The 20,702-nt window shown below is 55.1% G+C and overlaps 1 protein-coding gene across 1 annotated transcript; it reads left to right on the forward strand.

Annotated features, from left to right (window-relative positions):
• Positions 1–345: 345 nt before the first annotated feature.
• On the forward strand, positions 346–20,233 carry RHOBTB2 (Rho related BTB domain containing 2). The gene is made up of 10 exons (XM_080796134.1): positions 346–978; positions 4,861–5,062; positions 5,765–5,868; positions 6,377–6,562; positions 7,193–8,211; positions 8,511–8,629; positions 11,025–11,175; positions 15,089–15,177; positions 16,172–16,277; positions 17,469–20,233. The coding sequence occupies exons 2-10, from the start codon at positions 4,871–4,873 to the stop codon at positions 17,684–17,686; spliced, it is 2,184 nt and encodes a 727-aa protein (XP_080652260.1). The 5' UTR covers positions 346–978; positions 4,861–4,870; the 3' UTR covers positions 17,687–20,233.
• The last annotated feature ends 469 nt before the right edge of the window (positions 20,234–20,702 follow it).

A 20,702-nucleotide genomic window follows, 5' to 3' on the forward strand; every position in this document is an offset into this window, starting at 1 on the left:
TAACTCGCATCCCTTCCAGGGCTAAGATGCGTCTCGGAGTTCTTACTCAGCCTCCCGGAGGAAAGGGGGAAACCCCGTGTGAGTCCAGCGAGGTCTTGCGCCTTGCCAGGTAGAGGGAGGAGACCCCCCAGCGGTGGTGAACCGAGACCCTCCCAGCCTCGTCCCTCCGGGCTGGGGGAAGGGAGGGCGGGCGGAAGGTAGTGAGCGGCGCCGCGGGGCGGGGCCGGGGCCGGGCCTGCCGGTCGCCCAATCCCCTTATTTCCCCGCCCCTTCCCCGCCCCCAGACCCCTTTCCACCAACGGAGCTCCGCGGTGGGCGGAGCCTGTCGGGGCCGCCGGCCTGGGTGCGATTTTTGCCCCCTGTTCTTCCTCCCTTTCTTTCTTTCTTTTTTTTTTTTTTTTCCCTTTCCTTTTTTTGTGAATGAAAACGGGAGGTCGCGAGCGGTCCCCGGGACTGCAGCGCTAGGCGTCTTCGCGGCCGCGCCTTCGGAGCGGGCCGGGCGCGTAGCGGCGGCGGCCTCGCCCCTCTCCCCCCCAACTGCGCGTAGCCTCCAGCCTCCGCAGCCAGAGGACCCGCGGCGGCGGCGCGGCCCAGCCGCCCGAGGTCGGCGGCCGCGCGCAGCCCACTCCAGCGCGCCTCCATGACATTGGGCGCCCGGGGCGCGGGGAGATGCTGATCCGGAAGAGGCAATGGCTGCAGTGCCGCGCGCGCGGCCGCTCCCGGCCCGCCGTCCGGCCTGGGCTGCTCTGTCAGAGTCTCTGATCTAGCGCGACCCGGGCCCGGAGCCTGTAGCAGCGGCGGCGGCAGCAGCAGCAGCGGCAGCGGCGGCGGCGGCGGCGGCAGCAGCGGCGGCGTCGACGCCGGCATCGACCTAACTTGCACGCGCGGAGTGACCCCAGACATTTCACTAAAATGAGCGTGCTTAGCAGGAAGAGATGTGTTCCTTACACTAGAAATTACCCCGTCACATGTAGTGGTGTAAGTAAATGATTAATTTCTATTATGGCCGGGTTGCAAGCTGCCCGGAGACGCGCCGCTTCGCCCTCCTGTGCCCTCCCCGGCCCTATCTGCGCCCCTTCTGAAGACTTCCCCAGCCACCAACACCCCTGCACCTCCTCTCCCCTTGGCTATGGCTTTGGCTGCTGGGGTCTCAGGGGGCGGGGGACTAATCTTTTCTGGGTTTCTCTAGGGAAAGGAAGATGACTTGATTGCCTTGGCGTGTCGTGGCCCTCCTGTTTCCTCATTTTAAAAAAAATATATTTTTTATTTCGTGTGTGTGTGTGTGTGTGTGCGCGCGCGTGTGCGTGTGCAGAGCAGCGTGTCAGGAATAAAGGTCCAGAGTGGTGGAAATGTTTCTGTTGAAAACCAATGGAATTTGGATGTTTTGCTCGCCGTTCCGGAGAGATTTCTTTCAACCAACTCCTTGCAGTGTGTGCATCAGAGTTCTGGCAAACTATGGGAGAGATGCTTAGTGTTGTTTGATGTTTGAGAAGGTTCTTTTTGTGTGTTTGGGTTTGCATTTTTTGTTCATATGATCATTCAAGATCCCTTTGAGCCTTGCGGCCCACTGGATCTGCAGGAGGGATTCATCTCTCCGCCTTCCACAATATTACAATGTCAGCCAGCCCTGCGAAAAGCCACCCTCTCTGGTCTTCTCTTCCCAATTCTCCCTTCCTCTCCATCCTCCTCGATTTTTACCTTCATTTTGAGGATATTCCTCTCTTTTGCATTTTGTGAGATGCAGGATGTGGGATATTGGTTGCTAGGAGACAAAGCAGGCTCCCAGGGAGATTCTGTCGTTTCCTTGACAACCAGACTAGGGCAGCCACAGATGAACAACCTCCTATCAGCTGTGGGAGGGAAAGGGGGGCTTTTCTGGGCTCTGCAAAGAGTGTGTGTAGGGGTGTGGGGGTGGGAATGGTACCCATTGAGGGTTGTAGCTAATTTGAGTACACCTGGCTTTTTGGCCTGGCCTGAGTACACAGAGCTGGGAGAGCAGTGGGCCGGAGGCTGATTGTGGACAGGGGGACAGGGATCATGGGACAGGGTGGGGAGGGAGCATCTTTGTGACTCTGGGATCACTGAGGGAGAGGAATGAATTGGAGATTGTGATTCCCGGGGCAGGATGGCCAGGAAGCCATAGTGTATGGAGGTTTGTCTAGAGGCTCAGAACGAATGAGGATGAGGCAATTGTGTGGAAAAGTCTAGAGTCATTGAAGGGAGAGAGTGCCAGAAGGGAAGGGGAAGTTGAGAAGCTCATTGAGTGGGTTGTATCACCATACATCAACAAGGATACAGTAAAGTAGCAATATTCTAGAGCAAAAATTATATTACTGCTGGCTTTGGCACGCTATCTCCAGTCCAGGATCCTTGTGTAAGACAGGCCTGTCTCGACTAAAGAGTTTTGCCTGCTGGCTTAATTGGGCCAGGCTGTATCTTAAAGAGAGATAGAATTACATATATAGATATGTAATCTAGCATTATATAATACCGGATTGCATAAGAAGACAAATACCTCCTTTCTGCCCAGGCTCTCTTGGCACAAATTTACCAAGATTTGGGAAACTTTCTTCCAAAGCCCTCAAACCCATTTTCCAGAAGGGCAGACTGATGCCCAGAGAAGCAAATTGACTTGCCCTTTCCTAGATCTGAAGTTTCCTAGATCTGAAGTCAGGCGGTTGGGATGGGGTGGAGTGGGCGAGAATGATAAAAATAGGGAGAGAAGTCCAAGGACAAGCAGGGGAGGGCTATGGAGGACTGAAGAGTGGATGAGAAGGGGCGGCTCAGCCAGAGGAGCCCCCAGCAGGGCTGCTGTCTGAACAACTGGCAGTGTTTGTTACCTTTCTACTTGTTGGTTGGCTCTCTCTTCCTTCAACACAGAGGCGCATGAGCTGTGCAGGGGTGTTTTAATCATAAACTCTCTGATTTTGAAGCAGCATTGATCTACTAGTGTTCTGGCATCCTCTTCACGGTCCACATGCTCCTGGATTTACAAACTGACGCCCCTCCTCCTCCGTCTCCTCATTGCCCCTTCTGCTTCCACACTCACAGGCCATTCAAATCTGAATTTGGGAAGGAAGTTCTGCTGGCCAGTGGGTATAGTCTTTCTCCTCCAGCTCTCCATATTCGTACTGGGGAGTCTGTTTTGTTCTTCAGCATACATAGGAGACTACAGCCCCGGAATCCTGCAGACAATTGCTCTGGAGACCGGGGAGGAGTTGCAAGGAGATCCCCTTGTTGTTTGGAGTTCAGATCCTGTAAAATTCCAAAAAGAAGGAGGTGCTTGTCTCATTGAAAAGCCCTTGCTGCACTTTTTGCTTAGGTTGCTAAGATGTACCTACTCGGCAAATCCCAGTTGCCATGTTACTTGGGTATTTCAGTTCTGCATTCCTGCATGCTGGCATCCAGTTACAGCCCAGCAGGAATGGAGCTGCTCTGCACTGCTGGTGGCCCTGGCTCTCTGGCTGGATGGCTCAGCAGTGAGGGCGCCTCCAGCACCCTTAGGAGCTCAGCCTTCCTGGGCCTAGGAAGGGGTCCTCCGGGCCGCTCCAGTCCCCCGCTGACTTAATGCACACAGGGAGTGAGAGCAGGAGCAGGCCCATGACCTAGGTGAAACCAAGTTCGCTACCAGTGTCTGCCTTGCACCTACCCCTACCTCTTCCCCTCAACCCCTTCAGGATGCCACCGGGGGACTGCTCCCGAAAGTCCCTTGGCCCTCCAGCTGAGGGTCCCTTCCTGATGACAGCTTTTTAAGCACTGACATGACATTTCAACTACAGAAGGGCTCTCTGTTCATTTGAGCCATCCCCCTCTGTGGGTGGACAGGGCACTCCCTCTCTGCTCAGCACAGAGGGAAACTGAGGCAAGCATTTGCCCAGAAATTCAGGCCCCAGCTTCTGACCCTCTGCTTCCCCCAGCAGCCCCATTACCCGTGCAGCCAACTGAGTGAGCAGCCTTCCAGGAATGTCAGGGATCTGGGGGTTTCAGCCTGAGAATCCTAGTCCCTAGGAATGGGAAGTTCTGAAGGGGGGCTGCATGCAGGATGGTTAGAGGGCATGCCTGAGTAGGGGCGGGAAGGCCCATTGACCATGAGTGAATAAGTCACAGGCCTGTTTATCTCTACTGCCATCTCAAAACTGGGCCTGCAGCTGAGTGAGCCCTCCAGGCAGCATGACAGGCTCAGAGGAGGGGAGGGGATGCCCCTGGGCTGCTCAGGTGCCTCCAGAGGGACTGGGAGGAAAAATTCTGGCATCTCCCTGAAGGAGGCTGGGGGTCGGGGTGGGGAGAGGACACTTGCATTGAAGAGTAGCCGGAGGCAAGCTAGGGCTTGAAAATCCACCACCAGGGAGGGAGGGAGGCAAAGGTAGAGGGCAGGAGAGCTGCCCCCCAGCTCTGACAAGTCCATTAAATTTTAAAGTGGCCCTGCCCTCCGGCATGCTGGGAAGGGGTGGGGACCTGGCTGGGACTCTGCATCTCTCAGCTGTTTGTTGTTCTGCTGCCCAGAGGAGGAGAGTGTGGGTGAGGAGTGAGCCTCCCAGGCGGGCTGTCCTTTTCCTGGGAGAGTAGGGACAGGCCTGGGGCAGGTTCTGCTTCGGGATCTCTAACAGGCCTCCCCCAGCCAGAAGTCCAGTGGGAGGATGGTGGCAACAGAAGGCCCACGAGCGGTTCACGTGGTGCAGCCACTCCTTGCAGCCTGAATGGGCCCCCAGCTTCTCAGGCCCCGCAGAACGAGCGCCCGGAAAACTACCCACTCCCTTCGCCCCCTCTCCACTCAGATGCTGGCTGAGGAGAGCCGCTGGCCCTGGCCCTCGGGGAGCTGGTGAGCGGAGCTGTCCTGACCACGACGCTCCTCTCCCTCAGGTCCCAATTAATGGATTCTGACATGGATTATGAAAGGCCAAACGTAGAGACCATCAAGTGCGTTGTGGTGGGAGACAACGCGGTGGGCAAGACCAGGCTCATCTGCGCCCGGGCCTGCAATGCTACCCTCACCCAGTACCAGCTGCTCGCCACCCATGTGCCCACGGTTTGGGCCATCGACCAGTATCGGGTGTGCCAGGAGGTAAGGCTGCAAGGGCGCTCGGCTGGGGGTCCGCCCCGTGTGTTTGGGCTTCTTCCCAAGCTACAGCTCAGTGTGTGCAAACACGGCCGGCCCGCCTGTGCTGAGCTCACGAGCTCACGAGCTCACTCACGGAGGCCCCTGGGGGTGGGGTGGGGGCAGCTGAAGAGGAAGGAGCCCCAGGAGAGAGGACTGAGGGGAGCCCACCCCAGGGGAGGGATCCTTAACCATTTGTGTTTTGCATGGCTGAGCTGGTGCCTGAGACCCAGGCTTTGCTTAGGGCGGGCATCTTGTGCAATCACAGCCCCCGGTAATGGGGAGGTGTTGGAGAGATGAGGGCAGAGAGGAAGAAAGAAGCTGTTGGCCAGTACCAAAACCAGAGGCAGGTGAAGCGGGGAACAGGGCAGGCCCCCTGAGATCCCTTCCACCCCAGGACAGTCTGCCCTCTCTGAGGCTCTTCGCTTCTGGCCAGCTTCGAGCCCACTCCTGCTGTTGGGTCTGCAGAGATGGCACCGGACAGGGACGTGCTGGTCATGGCACACAGAGGGAGCTGCCCGGACCCTAGCCAGCTCTGTCCCTCCACCCCCATGCTGTCTGGGACCCCCAGGGATGAGCCGGCGCTAGCTACCCTGAGCTGACATGCAGAGGCCCCTAGAACCGTTGCTCCTGATTCCAGCTCCTCTCCCTCCCCGCCACACCCCACAGGTGCTGGAACGCTCCAGAGATGTGGTAGATGATGTCAGCGTCTCCCTCCGCCTCTGGGACACCTTTGGAGACCACCACAAAGACCGTCGCTTTGCTTATGGGAGGTGGGTAATGCCTCCGGGGAGCCAGGCAGATGGGTCTCCCCTGCTTTCCCAGGGAAGGGCAAGGCTGGGAGATTTCAGCTGGGTGGAGGGAGCAGAGAAGGCAGCTCGGCAGACCTCACGGGGAGGCAGCCCGGGGCCGTGGAAGGAGGCAGCTTTGAAGTCAGGAGGCCTGGTTGGACTCTCAGCCTTGCTACCTGTCAGCTCTGTGACTAGGCACAATTAGGGGAACTGTTCTGAATTGATTTTCCTCAGCCATGGATTGTAAAGTGGTGATTTCGAACCCATAAGATAGCCATGAGGTCAAAGGGAGGGTTTTCGAAAGCTCTAAAATGCTGAATTAGAGGTCTGTAAATTAGGGGTCCTATTAGTATACATTCTGTGAGCGGGTGCCTATGACCGATGTGGGATGTAGTGTAGGGTGGGGTGGGTATGTGTGTCCGCCCTTGTTCCCAGGGCAGGCAGCTGACCACCAGCTTTCCCTGCCTGTAACCCCCTCTCCCACCCCCAGATCCGATGTGGTGGTTCTGTGCTTCTCTATTGCCAACCCCAATTCCCTCCACCATGTCAAGACCATGTGGTACCCAGAAATCAAGCACTTCTGCCCCCGAGCACCTGTCATCTTGGTGGGGTGCCAGCTGGACCTGCGCTATGCGGACCTGGAGGCTGTCAATAGGGCCAGGCGACCCTTGGCTAGGTAGGGGGTGCCATTGCTAAGGGAGGGGGAAGGAGGAAGACAGAGGGAGGGGGTGCATCTCCATGGCTCCCTGTTCAGCCCTGAGGGAGTCTGCTCAGCCTCACACCTCACCCTTGATTTGAAGCAAGCCATGTGGGGGCCCAAAGATTGTCCACTCATTCATTAATTCACCCATCCATCCGCGCATCCATGCATCTGTTGTACCCTTTGTGGGCAATCCTGGGCTGAGTACCATGGGAGGGAAGGAGAAAAGGTGGTAGTCTTTGCATGAAAGGGGCTTATGAACACGCTGGAAGATGAACTCCATATATGGCTGTGTTAAAAACCAGCGTGGAACACTGCATGCTAATTGCCAGAGAGGGAGGTAGTGCTGCCACTGCTTTGAGCTGGGGAGGGCGGGTGGCTGGCATAAATACGGAAGGCTTCCTGCAAGAGGAGGGATTGGAAGTGGGCCTTAAAGGACTGGTAAGATTTGACTAAACAGAGGAGAAAGGGCAGGAATCAGACAGAGACAGATCCTGAGCCATCCCCTGAAGAACAGGCAGGCTCTAGAGAGCTGCCTCTCCCTGCCTCTCCCCTCTTCTCCTCTTCCCCCGCAACATGTTTGGTTTTCCTTCTTGAACCTGCCAGGCCCATCAAGCCCAATGAGATCCTTCCCCCAGAGAAGGGTCGGGAGGTGGCCAAGGAGCTGGGTATCCCCTACTATGAGACCAGCGTGGTGGCCCAGTTTGGCATCAAGGACGTCTTTGACAATGCCATCCGCGCCGCGCTCATCTCCCGCCGCCACCTGCAGTTCTGGAAATCCCACCTCCGTAACGTGCAGCGTCCTCTGCTGCAGGCGCCCTTCTTGCCTCCCAAGCCGCCTCCCCCCATCATTGTGGTGCCCGACCCCCCCTCCAGCAGCGAGGAGTGCCCCGCCCACCTCCTGGAGGACCCGCTGTGTGCGGATGTCATACTGGTGCTGCAGGAGCGGGTGCGCATCTTTGCCCACAAGATCTACCTCTCCACCTCCTCCTCCAAGTTCTACGACCTATTCCTCATGGACCTGAGTGAGGGGGAGCTGGGGGGCCCCTCGGGGCCCGGGGGCCCCCGCCCAGAGGACCACCGGGGTCACCCCGATCACCACCACCACCATCACCACCACCACCATGGCCGGGACTTCCTGCTGCGAGCGGCCAGCTTTGACGTATGCGAGAGTGTGGAGGAGGGCGGGGGCTCGGGGCCTGCTGGGCTCCGTGCCTCCACCAGCGATGGGATCTTACGGGGCAATGGAACAGGTTATCTGCCTGGGAGGGGCCGAGTACTCTCTTCCTGGAGCCGAGCTTTTGTGAGCATCCAGGAGGAAATGGCAGAAGATCCTCTGACCTACAAGTCCCGGCTGATGGTGGTGGTAAAGATGGACAATTCCATCCAGCCGGGGCCCTTCCGGGCTGTTCTGAAGTACCTGTACACCGGGGAGCTGGACGAGAATGAGCGTGACCTCATGCACATCGCCCACATTGCCGAACTGCTTGAGGTCTTTGATCTGCGCATGATGGTGGCCAACATTCTCAACAACGAGGCCTTCATGAACCAAGAGATCACTAAGGCCTTCCATGTCCGCCGGACCAACCGGGTGAAGGAGTGCTTGGCAAAAGGCACCTTTTCAGGTATGGACTGTGCTCAGGAACTGACTGCCGGAGGGCAGGGGCCTTCCCTCCCATTAACCTTCGGAAGAGTCCAGGTCGGTCCCCTCAGCATTCTGAGTCATCTCAGCTGCTGATGGCCTGGAGATATGGTGGCCCTGCTCCTGAAGCCTCGTCCCCAAGCCCAAGAGCGTGGTCATGTTGCACTCTCCATGAGCGGCTTCAGAAGGAAGTGGGCTGTCTGGGCACAGTGTTGGTCTTTGGGGTGGGTTCTCCCTCATTCTTTCACCACATCCTCACAGGATGCCTCTTCTTCCCGACAGATGTGACCTTCATCCTGGACGATGGCACCATCAGCGCCCATAAGCCCCTGTTGATTTCCAGCTGTGACTGGATGGCCGCCATGTTTGGGGGACCATTCGTGGAGAGTTCCACCAGGGAGGTAAGGCTAGGAGGGAAACAGGTGGGAAGGAGAAAGAGATCTTCACCCTTCCCGTCTGAGGCATCTGCCATTTTTATTGGTACTTCTTTCAGCACTGCGTGCTTGTGCACCGCGGAGTGCCAGACTCAAGACAAGTTTATGAGCTAGGTCCCATAGCCAAGGATCTTACGACAGGGGGATCATAGTGACATCTTCACTTCATGGTGTAGAAAGCACTTTTGATATATTGTCTCATATCTCACCTCACACACAACTTCTACACATGGCTTCATATTCCCACTTTATGAGGAAGGATGAATCCATCACTGTTTTAAATGTAGGTCTATTACTTAGGTACGGTGAAGCCCACAGATCAGGAGAAAATTGCCATTGGGCAGAGAGATTTTTGTGCTCTCAGGCATAGGGGGCCAAACAGGGAAGCACCAGGGTCAGTCTGGAGGCAGAGGGAACAAAGGGAACAGCGAACAGGAGCCGTCACTGCATTTTCTGTGTGAAGGGATGAGTGAGGCAGGGTGAGCAGGCTGAGGATTGGCTAGTCTGAATAATTTCAGGAGGCTTTGGGGCTGTCCCAAATGGTCTGGTACCTGGCCTTGGGGTGACTAGGGCAGGGGAGAGTGGCTGAGAGAGGGAGCCTGATAAAGAAGATGGCTGGGGTGTGGACTGGGTTTGGTTTGTTTGCACGTGAAAGGCATGCTGACTGCCCCCTTTCCTAATGCTAAGATTGGCTAACGCTGGGAGGGGTAGCCCCTCATGGGGTCAGCATGGCCCCAGATGTCAAAGCTGCAGAAGACAGACAATTTAAAAAAAAATGCTTCATTCACCTTTCCCTCTAATCAGCGCTGCTCCAACCCGACTGTTCTATCACTGTTTCAGCCACTTTCTCAGGCACTGAGACTGGAAACTCGGAGCTGGAAGGGGCATGTCAGTGCGTCCTTCGAAATATTCTTTCACTCTGTTCTGTCCTTTCCCTTCTCGCGGCCGGGCAGGGTAGCTCAGGCTGAGGCCCTTGTTTTGTCTCTTTTCCTTGAACTCCTGTACTGTTGGTTGTCGCAGTCAGCCTCACAGTTCCCAAGGTCCAACTTTGTGCAGCTGCCTGAGGTTCTGAGGGTCCGCACGCTGTTTTGTCACCTGGTCTGGGATTTCTCTCCTCCCCGCCTCTCCCCAGCCCCACTCCGTGCTGGTCCCTTAGTAAGAGCTCACCAAACACTTGAAGGAAAGATGGTAGGACAAACAACACAGGACAGCATCCTGTGACATAGAATAACAGTTTCTTTTTTCTTTTTTTTTTTAGATTTTTATTTATTTGACAGAGATCACAAGTAGGCAGGCAGAGAGGGGGGAAGTAGGCTTCCTGCTGAGCAGAGACCCTCCACCGCCCCATGCGGGGCTCGATCCCGGGACCCTGAGATCATAACCTGAGCCTGAGGCAGAGGCTTAACCCACTGAGTCACCCAGGTGCCCTTAGAATAACAGTTTCTTAAGATTTCTGGGAACAAAGTCCTTCCGGAAGGCTCAGTGGAGGGTTGAGCTATGAGCTGGTCTCTGATCCTGAAAGCATGAGTGGATTTGGCTCCTGTGAGTGTGAGACGAGGCGCTCCCCGGAGCCCGAGGGGCCGGCCTGCCCTAGGCACTTCTTGGTACCATAGAAGCAGCCTGCAAGCTCCAGATGACTCCCGGGCAGCCCGGAGAGACTCATGTCTGATGAGAAAGCAGTTTCTGTTGCAGTGCTGCTCGGAAGAGATCCCAGGGGCCCAAAGCAGCAGCTGCAGGCAGCCAGGGAGAAGCCAGCTGGGGTTGGTTTGCTCCTTCATCCCCCTCTTGCACTGCCCTCTGCAAGGCCAGGAGGGGGCCCCAGGGTGGGTTCAGGGGGCAGGAAGCACTCCTTCAGACACCTTGCAAGCCAGCAAGGCTTTGGAAGCATGCCAGTGAGAATCCAGGTCCTTTGATTTATTTATTAAAGATGTATTTATTTAGAGAGAGAGAGGGAGAGGGAGTGCACACAGTGAACCTGGGGAGGAGCAGAGGGAGAAGGAGAGAGTCTCCAGCAAACTCCCCACGGAGCGAGCGTGGAGCCCCATGCAGGGCTCAATCTCATGACCCTGAGATCATGACCTCAGCCGAACTTGAGAGTCTGACGCTCCACGGACTGAGCCACCCAGGTGCCCTGAAAAACATTAGAAATGTCAGAGTGCCACTGACACGGGATTGGTGCAGGTTTTGCCTTGGGAGACAGGCCTCGGGGGGCCTTTGGAACTGGTACAAGGGCAGTTCAGGGACAGCTGCCCGTCCGGGGGAGCCAGCGAGAGGCCGGGGGGCCTTTTGAGTTTCCCCAGCCTGAGCTCGTCCTTCCATGCAGCTGGGCCTTCCTGGAGCCTTGTGTCTCCCTTCCCCGCAGGTGGTGTTCCCGTACACGAGCAAGAGCTGCATGAGGGCCGTGCTGGAGTACCTCTACACGGGCATGTTCACCTCCAGCCCCGATCTGGATGACATGAAGCTCATCATCCTGGCCAATCGCCTCTGCCTGCCGCACCTGGTTGCCCTCACAGGTACACGGGGACCCCTCTGGGGGAGAATCCCGGGAACCCCCCCCCCCCCAGGTCCTGATGTCTCCTCTCACCTGCCTCCCTCCAGGGGATAGGCTGCAAGCAGCAAGCAGGGGATGGTGTCGACATAAAGGGAAATATGTCGATGAGCATTGGGGTTTGGGTGAGGACAGAGATGTAAAGAAGCGCATGTGAGAGGCAGGATGGTGTCACGTGATAGGCTCTCCGCAAAGGGCTCTGAGCCAAAAGAGTGGTCTCCAGTAGACGACAGCGCTGGTGTTCTGTCTGCTTGGCCGCAGTGGGGCGAGCTGAAGTCGAGGAATTGAATGCCGTTCTCATCGCTCCCCTTTGCTTCTTCTCCTCCTCCTCTGTCTTCCTTCCTTCTTCCTTCTCTCCCTTCTGCTCTTCCTCCTGCTCTGCTTCTTTCTTCTTCCAAAAGCAGACAATAAACATTGACCCGCCACCCCTAGTTCCTTGAAAAGCCCGGGAGAGGGTGAGAGGCGGAAGGCAGCTTTTAGATCGGGCCACCTGCAGCGGCCCTGGGAAGGAGCAGGACCCGAAGCCACAGGGAAACCAAGCCGCAGGCAAGGAGGGGCAGGTCAGGGGCCCAAGGGGCTGGAGAAGAGGAGTGGTGCCATCCAGATGAAGGGAGTCTGGGGCCAGCGACGCGGGCAGGCAGAAGACTCCCGTTGATGTTGGAATTGGTATTTGTATGGTGTTGGTGTTGGTGTTGGTCCCTGTGCTGCTGTTGATACCGGGGTCTGTGTTCTTGGGCAGGTCAGGGCACAGAGAGCAGGGCCTTAGCTACTGAGTTGGGATTCAGGGAAGGACCTAGCCTCAGAGCTGCTGGGGCTCTGGACCAATGATCAAGACTGGGACTCACGTAGGAGGAAAACAGCAATACCATGATGAGAAATTGGGTTTTTTGGTTTTTTTTTTAAGGATTTATTTATTTATTTATTTGGCAGAGAGATATCACAAGTAGGCAGAGGCAGGCAGAGAGAGAGGAGGAAGCAGGCTTTCCGTCAAGCAGAGAGCCCGACGCAGGGCTCGACCCCAGAACCCTGAGATCACGACCTGAGCCGAAGGCAGACACTTAACAACAGAGCCACCTAGGCACCCCTAGAAATTAGTTTTAAGATGGTGCTTGGTCATAGGAAGAAGGAAGAAATCATTGATCAGAATTTGAATGTGAAGAGCTGAGCCTACAGAGAGAGTCCAGGGGCCCTAGTTGGAGACACAGAGGGCTTTAGGGTAGGGAGCAAGAGAGAGGCTTCTAGAGATCACAGCTGAAATAGTATGTCCACCAGAGCTGCCTCTGGAAGGTGGTGTGGTCTTCACAGAGCACAGACAACTTCCAAACTCTTGGACCGACTAGTTCAACTTTTGAAAGGCTATCTCCAAAGAAATGACCCAAAGGCAAAATACGTATAAAGATGTTTCTGTAAGTTTGCTTCATCATGGTGGGCGATCAGAAACAAGTCAGCTGTCACAAATGTTCAGCTGCGCCGCTGTGTGGAGAGGCTTATAGAAAATACCCACTAAAGGACTTTTCCTGGGCAACTGTCTGTCCATACTACGAAGCACGCAGACGTAGGTCATGCACGTACCTTGTTAAGGATCAGCAGGAAATGCTGAGCATGGTATAATTGGTGATGCTCTAGGTTTTGGGAGATAGGCTTTCTATGAAGTTATTGATTCAAGCTTAAAACTTGTTCATTGTTCAATAGAGTGCCAGCGTAGGAAGCCTATGTTCAGCTTTACGAATTATTACAGAGTCAAAGTCCCAGATCAGGAGCTGGCACCTTGCCAGCCATAGCAGACGTCCTCTGCCTGTCCCCACCAGTCACAGGTCCTTCCCTGTCCTCAGGAGGAACACTTTGCCTATTACTCCTTTGTCAAGTAGACTTTTTATTGGCCTCACTTTGTGCTCCTTATAGTTTTATCTTCCATGTGTGAATCCTTAAACACTATAACATGGTCTTATTTCTTAAAAGCCTTTTAAATTTCTTCTAATCTAAAAGGCTTGTCCATTAAAATTTTTTTCCCCTTGCAATTTATCTATTGGAAAAAACCCACTGATGTTCCAGAAAAATCTAGATTTTTCTCTGATTGGCCGTTGGATCTAGGGGCTAGATCAGATTCATATTCAATTTTCTTTTGCTCAAACTACTTCTTATGTTATTCCAGTTCTGTTTTGTTTTAAGATTTTATTTTTAAGTAATCTCTATACCCAATGTGGGTCTTGAACTCGCAACCCCGAGATCAGGGGTCGTATGCTCCACCAACTGAACCAGCCAGGAGCCCCATTTCTGGTTTTCATCCAGAAGCCTTGTCTCTTTTTGTGATCTTTTTGTGATGTTAGCAGTCACTGAGCATCATTGCCTGGATCCATTGATTTATGAGGCATAAAGTGATAATATTCCAATTCAGTCATTCCTTCTTTATCTTTTGGATGACTCTGAAAAAGAGCAGCTTCCCCTCACCTGCGCTTTGCTTACCCAGTGGTATGGTTCGCATAGGCAGAGCGGATGAATGCTTGGTTGTATCCTTTCATTTACTGGTTTTCAAGATTCATTTTTTTTCCCTTCACCCTTTGAGGGTGCCCGATTAGTTTTTGCTTTCAAGTATTATTACAAACATACTCAATTGGTTTCAAATAGTCACAGTCTTCTTTGGTGAAACAAATACCACACTGCACCTTTTGCCAGCAGGAGTCTCTTCAAGCTGGCACCAGAGTGAGCTTTCTGGTTATGTGGTATAACAAGATGTTCCTGGTTCATTTTTTTTTCTTTTATTTCCTGGTTCATTTTATACATCTCCTGCCCCAAACCTTGAATCAGCCACTTCTCTAAGAAGTCTGTTTCTTATAGTTGGGCATGGTATTTCAAGGCTATAATCTGAGCACTAGGGATGCACATTACTACTGTATTGTTTCTGGAGCTGGGAAATAGATTTTAAAGTTTGTTTATTTGAGAGGGAGAGAGAGAGCGCACACATGAGTCGGGGAGCAGAAGAAGAGGAAGAGAGAGAATCTTAAGCAGGCTCCATCCCCAGTGCAGAGACTGATGCAGAGCTCTATCTCATGACCCTGAGATCATGACCTGAGCCGAAATCAAGAGTCGGATGCTTAACCGACTGAGCCACCAGGGTGCCCCCATGAAGATAAAATGCCTCATGAGTTTATACTGATACAGTCAAACTTAAGGATTATAAGTATTTACTTCTTTAATATAAATGTTTTAAAATAAAATGTAAGGGGCACCTGGGTGGCTCAGTGGGTTAAAGCCTCTGCCTTCGGCTCAGGTCATGATCCCAGGGTCCTGGGATTGAGCCCCACATCAGGCTCTCTGCTCAGCAGGGAGCCTGCTTCCTCCTCTCTGTCTCTCTCTCTGCCTGCCTCACTGCCTACTTGTGATCTCTGTCTGTCAAATAAACAATAAAAAAATAAAAATAAAAAAAATCTTAAAAAAAAAATAAAATAAAATGTAAGGTTTGTTTATGATTTGTGGTCAAATGTCAATGAACACAAATAACTGGACTCACTCCATAGTTGTAATTCACAGTTCTCAGCAATCCCGAGAGTTACACCCTCTCCCGTCAGTACCAACGGCTGGTTCTGCCTGGGGCTTTCACCCCCCATATACCAGGCCACTGGGCACAGCGAATGCACAGAGCAGTTCTCCTACGTGGTTCTAACTAATATGTACCTCCACTTCCCATCCCCACTCTACTGGGAAAGTCTTGCTGTAATCCCGGTTTCCCCGCTGGTGGAGCAGACTTCAGTCACGTGTGGGCTTTCCTGGCCTGCTGGGACTTGCCACTGGCCCTCCTCTCTCTCTCTGCCCTGCAGTGGAGCCCAGCCGGAGGGATAGGTGAGGGCATGTCCATTCATGTGGCTCTTCATGTGTCACAGAGCAGTACACAGTGACCGGGCTGATGGAAGCAACCCAGATGATGGTGGACATTGATGGGGACGTCCTCGTGTTCCTAGAACTGGCTCAGGTATGATGGCAAGGGAATGCCTCTTGACAGCATTCTTTTTTTTTTTTTTTAATATTTTTATTTATTCATTTGAGAAAGGGAGAGAGACAGAAAGAGCACAGGCAGAGGGAGAGGGAGAAGCAGACTCCCCACTGAGCTGGGAGCCCGATGTGGGGCTTGATCCCAGGACCTGGATCATGACCTGAGCTGAAGGCAGATGCTTAACCATCTGAGCCACCCAGGCACTGCCCTCTCTAGCATTCTTGACTCTGGGCCCTGTCTGCCCACTGGTAGTGACTGAGGAAGGCTGGCAGGTGGTGGGTAGGAAGGGAGCCTGCTGTTAGACTTGGTTCCCGGATTGAGCAGGGCCTGTCTCACGCTGAGAGGAGAGGCTGGCCATGGTGGGAAGGTCCTGAGGCATCATATGACCGTAGGGCAGAGGACAGAAGCCCAGTCTTGTATGTAAACGTGGTTGCAGCATGCCTGAGGTCACTGAGGACTCTTCATCTAAAAGGAGCTGCCCACTTCCTTATTCCCAAGGAGACAAGCAACGTGTCCCACACGGCCCTCCAAGTGCAGAATTCTGCCCCCAGAAGCCAGCTTCTGAAGCAGACGTTGTGGCTTTGAGGCACGCAGACGCGGCTGGGGAAGTGGGCTCTAAGCCTGGCTGTCTGCCCCTCCGTGCAGGCCGCCTGGCGGGTGGAGGAGGACATCTGGTGGGGGGGATCTAAGGAGGACAGACACAGATGGAAGGCACCACACACATCTGTGGATTTCTGTGGGTGCTGGGGACGGACAGGACCGCAGTGACGTGACAGTGGCATTGGTGGGGCAAGGAGCAAATTCAGGGTTTTCTCACGCTTTTGTGTGGGTTTGCCTCCCGAGATGGGCTCATTACAGCTGCGGGGCTTTGCCCCTCTGCACGAAAGCTTTGGCTCTGCGGACAGCTGTGGGTTTCCATGCGGATCCCACACCCCAGGGCTCCAGCAGAGGTGCTTTTCTCTCTGTTCCCCAGTTCCACTGCGCATACCAGTTGGCTGACTGGTGTCTTCACCACATCTGCACCAACTACAACAACGTGTGCCGCAAGTTCCCCCGAGACATGAAGGCCATGTCCCCAGGTGAGCATCTCCTGCAAGACCTGCCCGTGCTCCCCACCACCCCCCTGCCCTCCCATGCCACAGGGCGTCCAGAAGCGGCCAGAGATCCTGGGGCTGCACTTGAGCTCTTGGGTGGGGCGAGCAGCTGGCAAAGGTGTATCAGGCCAAATGAAGGGGAGCCCGGGAAAACAGCAGGGCAGCTGGGGACCCCAGGTGATCCACTTTACCTCTCTGGGTGTCTGTTTCTCACAGGTACAAAGAAGGTGTTGGACTTCTGGTTTTTTGGTTTTTTTTGTTTTTTTACAGGGGTGGGGGTGTATTTTGGTATTTCAGACTTGGTATTTTTTTTTTCAGAGTTGGCATCTTTCAGACAGGACTCCACAATAAGAAATATATTTGTTGTGAGTCAGTGCACATATAAAAACCATGTCTGTTGTTTTTAATGCTGCTCATGACCCAACACATGGATTTCACAACCTAGAAATGGGCACAGCTTGGCCCACCCAGGTCCAGGTATCCTCTGAGGTCCCTATGGTTCCACTTCTGCTTAATTAATGTCTCCAGTCCTGGGGCCCAGCAGGAACCGCACAGACTCCTGGGAGCGGTGTGGTAGCTGCCCGAGTTCCTGCTACTCTGTGTCCCTCACATCTTCACTGGGCCCCCCGCTGTCTCCTTTACCCCCTGCGGGCATTTTCTTTCCAAACCACAGCTCCAAGCGCATCACTGCCCTGGTCCGAACCTTCCACACCTGCCTCGCCTTCTAGAATCAGTCTGAACCCTCTGCCTAGCCATTCTGTCCAGGCTGACCTTCTTTGTCCTCCTGCAACCCTCCCTCCCCTTCCCGCAGAAGCCAGCTCAGCCCCTCGCTGTCCTTCTCTCTCCTCACGCCCGGCCGCAGCCCAGTTCATTCCCAGCACAGTGAGGCCCATCCAGGCTGTCCCTCCATCATGGAGCCCAGCAGAGTGGAAGTGCCTTTCCCCGGCGCTGGTACAGACTTTCTGGAAGAAGCTCTGTGGCTACACGGAGGGCTCTGACAGCAGGGCTGATACTCTGGCCCTGGGACTGGGCATGCCCTGGATGGAGGCCCCCAGCAGGTCCCCAGGGCAGGGGCGTGGGGGTGGGGATGGCCCCCGGACACCCTCCGTGTCCCGGAGCTCCTTGCACCCACCTCCTGCCTGCCTTCTAACCAAGCCCTCCGGCATTGTGCCCCAGAAAACCAGGAGTACTTCGAGAAGCACCGGTGGCCGCCCGTCTGGTACCTGAAGGAAGAGGATCACTACCAGCGGGCACGGAAGGAGCGCGAGAAGGAGGACTATCTCCACCTGAAACGGCAGCCCAAGAGGCGGTGGCTGTTCTGGAACAGTCCCTCCTCTCCGTCCTCTTCTGCAGCCTCCTCGTCATCCCCATCTTCCTCCTCGGCTGTGGTCTGAGGCGCTGCCACCTTCTTCTGACCCTGCTGCTCTTCCCCCACTCGCCTTTGCCCCTCTGCTCTTCTGCACCGCCCCTCCACCTTCCGGGGACAAGGGGACCCACATAACCAGGACCCCAAGGGCAGAGCTGTTCTCACCAGCTGACGTAGCTCAGCGAGAGAGGAGGGGGACCTTGTGGATCAGTGCAGGGACCCCCTGCAGGTGACCCCAGTTCCAGAGCGGGGTGGGAGGCTGACAGCCGCAGGGAGGTGGGGGGCAGGGAAAGCGCAGAGAGCTCTGGCTTCTGACTCTGGCATGGAGAACACTGGCGTCCATGGGAGACTCTCCCAGCCTGGAGGCTGTGTGGCTCGGTCTGTGGAGGCGGCCCCCTCCCAGGGAGTGGCTGTGCACAGGGAGGGTCCTGTCTCTTGGCCACATTTTTCCATCCACAGACCTGAGAGTGGCAGATGTTTTGCGGGGCGCCTACCCAGATCCTCACTGGAGAGCTCAGGGTAGAAATGAAACTTTCAGACCCAACTCGAGGCTTCCACATCCTGGGGTGAAGCTGCCGAGGCCATGGGTGGGAAGGCTTGCGCTCGGCGGTCAGCCCTCCCTCCCCAGGTGGTAAGTGTCCAGGCCTGATCAAGGATGGCACAGCCTGGTCTGAGCTTTCGGTCTCGGAGCAGTGAGAAACTTCTCCATCCCCGTCCTCACACCACTCAGATCCAGAGATGGGAACCGAAGGAAACAGCTGGAACAGGAGGAGAGGAGAAAGTTGGGGGGGGGTGGTTTCTGGGTGCAGCAACCCCATGCTCTTCTGGGCTGCTCCCCCTGCCTCTGGTTAGCACGGCTTCTTAGCACGGTGGGGCAAAATTAGCAAAAAACAAAACAAAACAGAAAAACCGAAATCCCGAACAGCAGCAAAATCACCCCAACAAAAACATGTTGGCTTCTATCCCCTCAAAGAAAAACAACAACAGAAAAAGACCCTGTAGAGCTTACAAACAGGGGCTTCCATGTTGAGGAGACAACAGTAGAGACTAAAATAATTCCAGAGCCTTCGGGAAAGGACTCGTCACCCAGTGCAGCTGGGGATGCACAGGCCTTGCTGGCCGGCTCTGAGGATGGCACGAGTTCTGAGTTAGCACGCTGGGATTGAGGCTTCAGGGGCAGGGGCCGGGGCTTCTCAGGGCTTGAACGTGGCATTGGACCCCAGCTTTGCCCATCACGACAATCAGTTCTGCACTTCAGAGAGTGACTTGCCATTCCCAGAATGGGGGGAGGGAGTCAAAGGTCAGGGGAAAGGGCAACGACTAGGAAGACAGAGGTCCCTGTAATGAAGGATCACAGAACATGAGCTCCCTTAGTGCTGGTTGGCGGGCAGGGGGTGGGGGTGGGGGGTGGAAAGGAGAGACGTGAGCAGGGGCAAAGCAAAGTCAGCCCCAGGAAGAGGGGGACCAGACTAGAGGATTGTGGGGGGTAAGACAGCAGCTTGTGACCCCATGGGGAAAAGCTGGGCCACGTTTTACCTCTCCCGGTTTTGTGATCCTGACCCATATTTCACCCCCCACACTGTTGTGTCGACTTAAAAGTCAGAGTCCCACAGATGACGGGTGGAACCCCAGGCTGGGCTCCACCAGCAAGACCCAGGCTTCGGGTCTGGGGTCAGGCAAACTCGGAAACAGAAAAAGTCTGCAACAGTTTTGCAGTACAGAGATCAAGAGATTCGATGGTAAGTCCCCAGCAAGAGAAGGAGCAGGAGGTGACAGGCTGGGCAGGTCTGGGGTGGCTGCACCCCCTGATGTTTGAGCCACGGACTTGTCCAAGGCAGGAAGTGTTTCTCCTGGCCGGCTGGCAGGCCAGACATGTGCTCCTGCCCACTGAGTTCTCATCCTTGGCTTCAGGGCGAGGCTGAGGAACCAACAGGCAAGGGCAGGAGGCCGCTTGCAAGGGGGTGCAGCTCTGCACCCAGCACCCTCGTTCTGGGGAAGGGAGCCAAAGGTGGGACCATGGTGTCTCCTGGGAACTCCTGGTGAGAGGGAGGGAGAGCAGAAACCTACAGTCCAGGGGGAGGGGGAACTGGGGGGCTGGGCAGTGTGGCCCACTGATGAGGATGCAGAAAGGCCAAGGGGAGAGTCAGGGTGGTCTAGGAGGTGCAGGGGGCCCATGGGAGAGGACCCACAGGACCATCCCGGTGACCAGGGTGGGCTCACCCCTCAGGGACCCACTGCCCCTTCCTAGCTGCACTCTGGGGGCCCAGCCAGCCCCTGTGCAAGCCAGAGAGACCACCTGGAGAGGCTGTGTGGCAGCCAGGCCAGAGCTGGTGACCTCCCAGGAGAGAGGGAAGGAGGAGGGCTGAATTCCAGTCCCCCAAGAAGCTGTCATTTGGAAAGGCAGGGTGATAGGAAGGACAAGTCACAAGAACACACACCCCTGTACTCGTGTCACTCAAGCTGCTTCAGAGGAGAGTGGGAGGGTGGGGGAGAAAAAACACACACACCTCTTTTTATATAAGGTTTCATATTTAATTTGGTCATGAATTCATAAATACATGAGTATTTTGTACCTAATGGCCTGCCTCGTGTTGTTTGATATGTCCCACAACCTCTCCAGAGGAGGCATCTTCCCCTGGAGAGAAGCATGACAGGGCACCGATTGCCAGCGCAACGCTAAGTGCCTGCTGGGGGCCAAGTGCAGTCCGGACTGGATCGGGTCCGTCCTCTGATGCAGTTGACCTTAAATGAGAAAGCCTGACCAGGCCCAATAAGGCTAATACTGCGGACGGGCACTCAGGCCCTCTGAGAAGGACTGCAGGTGCGCTGAAGGCCGACTGGCAAAAATTCACGGCTCCTTATGAAGATGCAAGTGCCCCACATGCAAGGTGTGGCAGAGGCAGGAAACACGGAGTCTTCCAGAAATGGGAAGGTTGGGGGTGGGGGGGACCTCTGGAAGCAAGTGGGAGAGGGAGGGAAACAGCGAGGCCATGAGGGATGTGCCCCCACCAGACTCCGCTAGAACATCAACTCCCTGAACATAC

Source organism: Martes martes (assembly GCF_963455335.1).
Source record: "Martes martes genome assembly, chromosome: 2".
NCBI lineage: Eukaryota > Metazoa > Chordata > Mammalia > Carnivora > Mustelidae > Martes > Martes martes.